General features: G+C 28.9%; 1 protein-coding gene across 1 annotated transcript; it reads left to right on the forward strand.

Annotated features, from left to right (window-relative positions):
• Window positions 1-240: 240 nt before the first annotated feature.
• Window positions 241-2,268, forward strand: LOC129293452 (uncharacterized). The gene has a single exon (XM_054931440.1). It carries the CDS (start codon window positions 733-735, stop codon window positions 1,522-1,524), a length of 792 nt encoding a protein of 263 aa, XP_054787415.1. The 5' UTR covers window positions 241-732; the 3' UTR covers window positions 1,525-2,268.
• The last annotated feature ends 8,766 nt before the right edge of the window (window positions 2,269-11,034 follow it).

The raw sequence follows: 11,034 nt of genomic DNA on the forward strand, positions 1-11,034 counted from the left end.
TAACCAACGTTTCAGTATTAAAATCCTTAAAAAATCTTAATCTTCTCATGGGTTATTTACTTGTCATTCTCCCAAAAGAAAACTATAGTATTAGGATTATAGTTTTTTTTTTTTTGGACCAGAATAAGCATATAGTGACTTAAAAAACATGTTTTAGGTTTTTGCTAATTTCGAATTGGAAACACGCGGATGTTGTTAGTTATTAACCTAATCCTTCCATAATCTCCCCCCCCCCCTTCTCTCTCCCCACATTGTTTCACATCTCTCTGTACTTCTCCAAAAAGCCAGCTTAAATCAACGTAAACAAACATGTCACTCATGGTGGTTAAGGCTAGTTCCCAAGGTCTCCATCATCTTCCTTGATTTTCCTGCAAACCCATACGCCATTTTCATTCCCAAACCTTTCCTCCTCCACCTCCTCTTCTTTGGACCGCTTAAAGTTGCAAACTCGTTCTTGATTCATTTCAAGTGTCGGACACACTCATCAGAGAGAGAGAGAGAGAGAGAGAATTCAATTCTTTCCTTCTTTTTACTTTCTGAAAATCCAATTCCTCTCTTTTACGTTATTCTTGTTTCCTGACTTCCTTTTTATTCTAGCCTTCCCTTTATTTCCTTCTTTCTAGCTATTCAACAGTACTATCCATCCTCCTCTGTTTTTTCTTTGCTGTTTTTTCTCTTCAAATCTCGCTCTGGGTCTGTTTGGTTCCTAGTTTTTCCCAAAGATTGATCGAAATGGCTGTCGAACTTTGCTCTGAGAATTGTGGGGTTTCTACTATGAGTCCGAGAATCTCATTCTCTCATGATTTCTCTCAATCTGATGTTATCCCAGTTGAGCAAACTCCTTTCAGATCAAACCCCTCTGGTTTGAACTCCAGCTTTGATTTTGATGTTTGTGTTCGTGAGAGCTCGGAGCAAGAGTCATCTTCTGCAGATGAGCTTTTCTCAGATGGCAAAATGCTTCCCTCTGAGATCAAGAAGAAGAAGAAGAAAGCTCATTTGAAGGAAACAGAGCAGTCACCACTTCCTCATCTTCATCAACCCCAGGTTCCACACACACACACTGTTCGTGAAAATGCTTCAACCAGCAAAACAACCAAGAATGGAAGCCTCAAAGAGATCAAGCAGCAACGACCTGTTGTGAATAATGATGAAGTGGATGAGAAGCAGAATTCTAATACTAACAAGTCATTCTGGGGATTCAAAAGAAGCAGCAGCTGTGGTAGTGGTGGTTATGGAAGAAGCTTGTGCCCTTTGCCACTTCTATCCAGAAGCAACTCAACTGGTTCTGCTCCTACTCCAAGTGTTAAGAGGATGCCACTTTCAAAGGAAGGTCCCAACATGAAGCAAAATCCCCATAAACATAATCCCACAAGGCCTTATCAAAAGCCTCCATTAAAGAAAATTCATGGATCTTATGTTCATAATGGTGTTAGAGTCAACCCTGTTATCAATGTTCCGTCTGCAAATTTATTTGGCTTGGGTTCAATCTTCTCCAGCAACAAAGATAAGACCAAGAAGAAGTGATCCATGTAGAAAGTTCTATAAGGGTATGTTTAAATTGAGGAGAATGATTCATTTTTAACATTTCATTTAACTGTTATTCTCCTCAGTCTAACATATCCAGAGATAAGTATATATCTAAATAAGAACAATTTGATTCCTGTTCCCTGTCTCTCAAGTCTTCTTGAGCCAAAAATATCCTGAATCTGCAAATTAACTGGTCTCCATCTTTCTTGTACTTTCTGGGAGGGTTTGACTATGATGTGGTTAGGAAAATTAGGTAGAGGTAACATTTTAGAGAGGTAAAGAAAAGGGTATGAAACTTGCAGGATCAGAGAGAGAGAGAGAGAGAGAGAGAGAGAGAGAAAGATGAAAGAAGGGCAGGGATGATATAATGCAGGCACATGGTTTGGGGCACAAAATGACAGATAATGGTAGCTTTCATGGCTGTCCCTTGCTGGTTTGTTTGTTGCTGTACTTTTGTTATTTGGTCAGACAATGTGTAAATACATTGATTTCGATTCAGGTTTCTTCTTTCATCTTTCTTTTTATTATTTTCTTGTTCCTCCTCTTCTCTTCTTATGCTTGCTGCTGACTCTGAAACAAGAGACTGATAGAGAAGAGGGAAGCTGCTTTTATGGGATTTTATGATGTAAGAGATTGGTGGCTTGTTCATGTTCATCTTCTGCATTCGGTTGCTTTTGTTTTGTCCTTCATTGATTGTTTCAATAATATATTCTCTTCAGTGAGATCTTTATCTTCTTGTTAGCCGGGATGTATATCTGAACTTATTAGAAATAATTTATTAAAGTGTTAATTAAAAAAAAACCATATGTGGATAACTTTTAAAGTTTACAATATAATTTCTATTTTTTTCAGGTAACTATTGCAACCGATCACATTTTATTACTAGCTAAATTATGTGTACATATACAATTTTTTTTTTTAAGAATTTGTTGCAATTCAAAATTTAAGGGATTATATGCAATTAACTTGCTCTAAGGTGAGAAACTTATTGATGTGATTTGTATAGAATATATGCTTTAAAATTATTTATATATTAATATATATGATATATGAAAAACTATAATCCCTCCTCTCATATTATAAACCATTTTCAACAATATTTCATATATTAATCAAAGTAATTATTCATTTTCTTTTTTTTTCATGAAAATGACATATATTTCTCTTTTTCCTTGACCTCTTTGTTATGAAGAGTCAGAAGCAGTGTTTAGTCATGTTATATTTCACATGTTGATGTTAATTGATACAAGGATAAATTTTAAAAAAAATTTAAAAAGTACTAAATGTCTTGCATTTTAAACCAAGCTTAGTTGGAAAAAATTGCCTTTTAATTTGAATTATAAAGGACTCACTCCAATAGTTATTATAAAGCACCACTCAGAAAAGATGAATAACCCTAATTATCAATCACATGATGAGATAGTAATTAAATTTTTTAATACTATCCGCATTCAAAGTCAATAATTATGATAGAGAATATGATATAAATTTTAAAAAATCATTTAAATACCTACAAAATTAAAAATTGATATTATTTTTATCAAGTTAATGAATTAATCATCAATCCTTCATTTTGATAAAGTGGTTGAATATACCAATAATGTTAATCCAATTAGTAAGAATTTAATTTATAATTTATAAAGTTATAAAATTAAATCCCCTAATTTACAAAGTTATGGAATCACATCTCGCCATAGATACAAGGACCCAGTCGTTGGATGATCTATAAATATTTTCTAAGTCCAAAGGCATGGTCTAATTTCTGACAAGTCTGATCCCCAATACCCAACATACCTTAGCTTTAAAAAAAAAAAAAAAAAAGAAGTGGTTGAATATAACTTTTAATATAAAATGAAGGAATATATTCTCTCTGTTAAAAAATATAAGACATTTTTTGAGAAGTTATATATTTAAAATTGTAAAACATTTTTAATCTTTTTAGATATAATAATTGTCTTTTTTTAAAAATATCCTTAGATGAATGACTTTATATTTATTGTAAGGTATTTAATAAGAGTAAATATAAAAAAATAAAATTATTTTAAAAATAAATAAATATTTTATTAAAAAATAAAATTTAATTAAAAATATTTTATATTTATAAACAAAGAGAATATTATTAATAAGTCCATGTGTATGGGCGTATGGTTCATTTCTCATTTACCAGTCTCACACTTTCACCTCGGCTCTAGAATCTAAGTCACTATTCAGTCTGTCAGTTCATGGAAGAGAGATTCAGTTCATAAATGCATGTTTTTCGCAGGTACATAAATGAAATGTGACGTGCTACATGCATTTGGTTCATTGAATGCTCCGAAACTTAATTCAAGTTCAACTTTTACAATCAGTTAAGCCACTTACATTACACTGCTCCAGTCCATTTTATAAATTATTTTTATTAATTTTATTAATAATAATATAAAAAATAAAAGTATATAAAATTTTAAATATATTCTTATGTAATAAATTTAAAAAGTAATTTTATTTTTTTATAAAAAATAATTTTAAAAATATATTTTAAATATTATTTAAAGGATTGTACTGTAACTTATAAACGAGACTAAATGAACTTTTTAAACATTTTTTATTGTTCCTGTAACTAACTCTAATTTATAATTTTATAACAAAAATTCTAAAATAGTGCGTATACGAGTGAGATAGTGAAAGGGGGTTAGATATTCCCATTGGTTTTGTGACTGCCTCAAGTCTCTCTCTTTGTTTTTTTTTTTTTTTTGGGTTTGGTCTAAGACTGCCTCTAGTCACTACTAAAAAGATATGCAAATGAAATGAGGCAAAATCAAGATAGTATGTATTAAGATGTAGTTAGGTAAGTTTCTTGTATTATTAATTATATAAAAGTTGGGAAACAAATCAAAGCATAGTAATTTGTAAATACATTACTCCTTCTATTTTAAATTATAGGACACTTTTAAAAGAATTTTTTCATCCTAAAATATAAGATACTTTGGGTAAATTAATATTTCATTAAATATATTAATTCTAAAATTACATTTTCTCTCTTTATAATTAATTTCTGTCTCTTCTTTTTTTAATGTATTAAACGATGGGTATTTTTAAAAGTTTATATTTTTGTTTTAAAAAGATAAAATTGTTAAGTATATTTAATGAGATTTATTAATATATGAGATTTTATTTAAAAATATCTTGTAATTTACAATAAAAAATGTAATGATTTACCATAAATTTTATATCGGATATTAATATTCATTGGTTTAACGAAAGCCATTAGCACATTTCAAGGTATATCATCATCATCATTTTCATCTTCATCATTAGTAACACTCTCTTTGATGTTTTCTTTCCCGTGGACATAACGCTATTTATTACTCTTTCTCAATCACAATATAAAATATTTTTTCAATCTCATTTATAAGTCATATTTTAAAAAGTATATTTAATCTTATTTATAAATTATGATACGACTTTTTATATAATATTTAAAATTTATTTTTAAAATTATTCTTCATGAGTGAGAAAAAATAACATGACATTAATTTTTGAATTTATTATATAGAGGTATATTTAAAATTCTACACACTTCTATTTCTTATATCTTTTTTGTATTGATATTGATGAGATTGATAAAAATGACTTATAAGGAAGATCGGAGGAGTATTTTCTATAAATCTTATTTAATTCAAAATATACGATATTATTTAACTTTTATAATTATTTTTTCAATTATATTCTTACTTTATTTATTACTTTTTTAAAATATGATACATTAAAATTCTAATTATCTTTATTAAGACACTTATATATAATATTTAATAAGGATAAAGTTGAAAATATGTCTATTTTTTCAAAAAATTAAGGTTTCAACTTTTTTTTTTAAATTGTAAATTAGCTACCAATGTCTTGTACTTTTGTTTAGAGGGAGTATATAATAAGTAAAAAAAATTTTTTTCATTATTGCCCTTGATGAAATGACACATTTAAAAGAGTTCATTTTTAAATATCAAGGATGAGATAAGTAATTTATATTTTCTACCAGGGATATTTTTGAAAATATTGATTACGCCTAAAAACTTATTTTGGAACTTATTTTAAGCGACAGAGGAAATAATAATAATAATAATAATAATAATTTATGAGTTTGTTAGCTAAATAAGTGGGTCAAGACTTGTTAGGAGGTTGCCTAACGTTCAGGTCTATTTTTGGGTCTGGCCACATATTTTTGGGATATTTTTGTTATTTATTTATTTATTATTTTGATGTAACTTCGACATTATAAAGAATTATTAGAGTGACATCCTTGGTCAAGTGGATTTAATAGATTCATTTCCTTCAATGTTTTGGCTACTGTTTCAGTACCCACCAATTTGGTCCAAGATGGTGGCCAATGGCCACGCATTCTGACAATCTTGCTCATGCCTCTATTAGGGTCGTAATTTGAACTAAATTTAAACTTGTTGCTTTTGGAAAAAAATAAAATATTTGAAATTTGATATGAATAAGCCTAGCCGTTGAAATTATTAATTCTACATATATGTAAAGTCTATAATTTTGACCAAGTTAAATGAGTAAAAAAAAGTAAGATGAAAAAAAATACGATCGAGTTTTAAATATATGAATTTTTAAAAAAAAATGCTTTAAGCTTTTAAATTAAACTCAACTTGAGTAAACATGATTCTTTTGAATTATCAGCTCTAGTCTTCATGAAGGATAATAATCAAAGAATGCGGGGTCACTTTTTGATGCTAAATTGGGAAGTATCCAAAATAGTCGGTGAAACAGTAAATGAAATAAATCTATTAAATCCACCAGAGCAAGTCAAGACAGGAGATTCTTCAATAGATGAAAGAAATTTTTAAAATTCCCAAAAATATATAAGCAGACTAGAACGTTGGCTAACCTCCGAACAACTGTAGGTCCACTCACAATCGAACAATTTGAACTATGTTCCCCATCTTCTCTTTACCACTTGAGATGCTTAGATGTGGCTAGGAATTATATGTAAATATTAAAGGAAATTGTATAACGGGCTAACAAAGGAATAGGGAGAAATTTATGTCCTCAGAATTTTAAACTATCCACGCTTTTTCTTTTTAAAATTGCACGGTTTTAACCATGGCTTTGTAAACTCAAAAAATAAATGCATGTCCTCAGCCTTGGGGCTTTTTTTTTTCGGTTATCCGTTATCCATTTATTGAATTCAATCACATTCAAAATATTGTTAGAAATTAAACATGAACATCTCTTATAGCAATAATTCAAAATTTAGTTTGCCGCTTTATGAAGAACTAGACTCCTTTGCTAGAGTAACTCTCATTGGTAGGAATGAAAATAGGTTAGGCTCCTAACAAGAGCCAACAACCAACCCTACTTTAAATTTAGTCTAGCCTATTTATTAAATATGCTCAGGTTAAGTTTAAGTTTTTAATTAAATCTATTTGTTTTTTCAAAATCTAGCCTGCGAGGCCAACAGTCTGGTCTATTTACACATACATATAATGTAATATTTCTTTTATCCTTATATATAAGATGTTTTTAACCAGATATCGCATGCCAATAAATGTTTGTTATTTAGTTAAACTCATAAAAAAATACAATGATTTTTTAGTTTTATACCTAATAATATCATAATTAATATCATGATAGTGAAAAAAATATATAATTAATGATTTATTTCATGTTTCAAAACAAGGATAAAATTATCTAATTATTCAAAAATATTATTGCTATCTCTTATATTGAGAAAAAAAATAAGCTTCTAAAAACTACTTTATATATAGGAATGGAGGAAGCATATTACAAATATATCAGTTTCATCATTTAATTTTTAATCAATTTATTCTATTTTTTATTTTTTTAATTATATTAGACTTATATATTAATTTTTGTATTTGTTAAGTTATTCACCCTTGGTGAATTGGGCCACTATATAAGCCTATGAGGCTTTATTGTAAATATGAAAGAATTTGAGTCTTTAAACATAATATGCTTTGGGTTTTTGTATGCAAATGTTCCCATCATTCAATTTAACAAAATTGCGGGAACAATTTTCTACAACCTCCCACGTCCGAGAATGACACATACTTGGGGGTCAGTTAAGGGTGCAATATGACAGAGTATTTTGCTTTCGGTTCTGGGTTCATAAGAAAGTACACGGACTCTCATATTCTCCCACGCTCAACCTTTCTTTTTAAAAGTGTATTTGCTATGAATCAAAGAATTGAGTCCCACCCTATGATTTAGTTCAAACTTTTGGCATACCACAAGTCACTGCATCACAAGTATGCTTTTCTCCTCTAAAATCTTATAATGTTATTACTTTATTATTATATTGTATTGTAATTGGTAAGTTCTTTCAATTATTATATATTATAATTGATAAATTAAGTTTATATTGTATATTATAATAGTTTGAAAGTATATTTGAGAAGTTTAAAGCTAAAATGCAAGTGTGTTTAAAAGGCTTACTTTTAACTAAGTTTTTAAATAAGTTTTTAGGTCAAATTAAACTTTAGGTAGGCTCGAGTATGAATCATGAAAAGAGCTTTATATAGACTATAGGTTAGACTCAAATCTCTAATTTACCACATAAATTGAGACCTATTTGATCAAAGCTTAGCTCGGCTCAGCTAATTTTCACCTCCATTTGCTGGTGCCTTGTACTATCCCCCCCCCCCCAAAAGTATCCCTATAGTTGATAGTCATGAGACAAATCCTTTGAAGAATCCAAGTATCATTTAAAAGATTATTCTGTTATGAGCAATGTTTTTTATACACATATTCAGGAATTAAACTCCAGGTGCTCTTTTTTTTTTTTTTTTTTTACAATGCTCTGTACTATTTCTACAGTTTGTTTTCTAGTTGTGGCATTAGGCCTCATTTTTGGTAGTTTCTGAGCTTGGGCTTTTAATTGGGCCATTTCTAAACTTTGGTGGATCCATTCAACAGTTTGTTAGTTGTTAAAGTTTATCGGCTTTAGTGCTTTACTTTGTTAGCGTTTTACCTTTCCTTTTTCTTGTTTAAAAAATGGAGAATCACATATAAGAACCATTCATACGAATTAATTACTGATAAAAATTAATAAAAAATTTCATTTAAAAAAAATAAGTTACATTTTTATTTTAACAATAATACATTTCATATTAATTTTTATTTGTAAATAATTTTTTTAAATGTGATTCTCCCTTTAAAAAAAGCCGATACTTTGTTTTGAAAAGGAGATGGATTTAGTTGGCTCGGTGGTATTATTTGTTGTGTGGACCACTGTATCCTCCTGCTATGGGACAAGCCATGGGCTTTTTGGAGGATTGAAGGTAATGTGTTTTGAGAACGAGAAAATGACATTTGAATTTCTTATCTATAGGGAAAAAAATCTGTTCTTTTGCTTATGTACGAAGGTTTGTTGGAGGATTGGCCTGTTTGATTGTGATGATGAGAAGCTACAAACCTGAACGTTTAATTCCTTTTTTCTACGCTTCTTGAGGGGTTTGATTTTAATCTTAAATATGAGGGTTTTCATCCAATCTATTTTCTAAATTTATAATGTTTCCCCCTTTATTCTTCTTGAATTGCACATATTAAAAAAAGGTTTTCATCCATGGGATAATTTCTAATACAAATTATTAAAGGAGATATTCTAGGGAAACCGACACTTTTAATACAAATAATTAATTTCTTTAATATCTGTATTATCTAGTTTCAGAAGAAGTTTTCTTATTCTTGTATAGTTTCTCTCTCTTTCTTGTTGCTTATATGTATTTTTTTATTAAAAACAATCATAATCAAGATATAATCGAATGTTAAATATGAATATATTTTCCAGCAAAAACTTCCACGACATATTATCTAGTAACCTTTGTAATCATTGCTCAATTATAAATATTTTTTTTATTATTAATTTTTATCTAAAAACTTTCACCTTTTGATTTTGTATATAACTCACTTTTAATTATTTCATTGGAAGTAGGGAATAATAGTTAAATACTTAAATCATCAAAATTACTTGAAAGAGAAAAAAATTTTAAATTTACTCTCTTTAAGTCATCATATTTAAATACACTCTCTCATCTCTAATTTAAAACATTTTATCATACTCATACAAAACTGCAAAAAGTAAATTGAAGTAACTAATGGCCGATCTTTTTAAGAATAATGACTTATAAAAAAAAAACTATCAATTTCTTTAAAAAAGTAACTTACATATAGAACTAGATGGTGTATATACTATGACAATCCCCGTATGAAAAAAAAATCCCTTTTTTTCATTTAATTGTCTTTTCCATTTCATTTCATTCGACAAAACCAAATTACCAAATGAAGTCATAAAGCTAGGAGTTTAGTGCCATTGTGTGAAGGCCATGAATCTCCATATCAGAAATGACACAAGAAACCTACCATTTTGAAGTCTTTTGAACAGAGATTAGACTCTTCATGTTGACTTTATACATTTGTTGATAAGCTAATAGTTGATCTGAGATAACACGTTAGATCAAGAGGCTCTTGAAATGCCTTTTTGCCTCTTGTTCAATTCAAGTCCCTTCCTATTTTTGGTTTAAGATCTTTATCAAGGTACTGAAAACCGGACCGGTCATTGAACCGGCCAAGCTCAGGGGTCAGGGGTCATGGGTTCAACCGGGGGTCAAACCGGAGTCAGACCGGTCATAATAAAATAATATAATTTAAATAAAAAATGTATTAATTCTCAATACGTTCATACATATCCAAGTCTTAATATCTAATATAACATATAACAATAATTGTAACAATAATAAAGTATAACAACATTTCTATATTTTTTTAAAATAAGGTTAACTAAATGATAAAAAAATTTCAATGAGTTAAAATAATAGAAATAAAAATTTATTTTAAAATAAAAGATAATAAATGAAAGTGATATATTTTAAAAATTATTTAATTAAATAATTCAAATTAAAAAATAATATAATATAATATATATTTATACTTTTTGATTTCTTTTTACTTGTTTCATCCCCTTATCTGACATAAGTATATTTTTTTTACCCTATGACTCATATTGACCTATCATTAATCATTATCATGTTAAAAATAAATATATATCTTAATTAATCATTATTATTTTTTTTTTAAATTTCAACCCGCCTGAACCGAGGGGTTGGGCGGGTTAATCCGGATTAATCCCGGGTCACCCGGGTTAACCCGGGTTAACTGAAAACAAAAAAAAAAAGAAAACCGGACCGGACACATGGCCGGGTCACCGGTTCACCGGTCGGACCGGCCGGTCCGGTCCGGTTTTAAAAACAATGATCTTTATAGAGATATGGAAAATGATAGAAAGGGATGTTCACTCATCACTCCCCAACACTTCATTAATTGTTTTTTACAATGATGTTGATCTTCATTAAAAACAAGATTTTACCCAGAATCATTTACTTTCCAGCAACATCAAAAGGATCAAATATCATCTTATATGAAATCGAACTATTATTTTAAACCATGCTTTCGGAAAAGCTAACCAATACGTGAACAGAATTACTCACTTTGTAAACTATG

Source organism: Prosopis cineraria, unplaced genomic scaffold (genome assembly GCF_029017545.1).
Source record: "Prosopis cineraria cultivar Desert tree isolate PC_DT_omini unplaced genomic scaffold, ASM2901754v1 PC14, whole genome shotgun sequence".
NCBI lineage: Eukaryota > Viridiplantae > Streptophyta > Magnoliopsida > Fabales > Fabaceae > Prosopis > Prosopis cineraria.

Bases quoted from the DNA above. Each gene is read 5' to 3' on its own strand.
- LOC129293452 (XM_054931440.1), top strand. From the start codon at position 733: ATGGCTGTCGAACTTTGCTCTGAGAATTGTGGGGTTTCTACTATGAGT.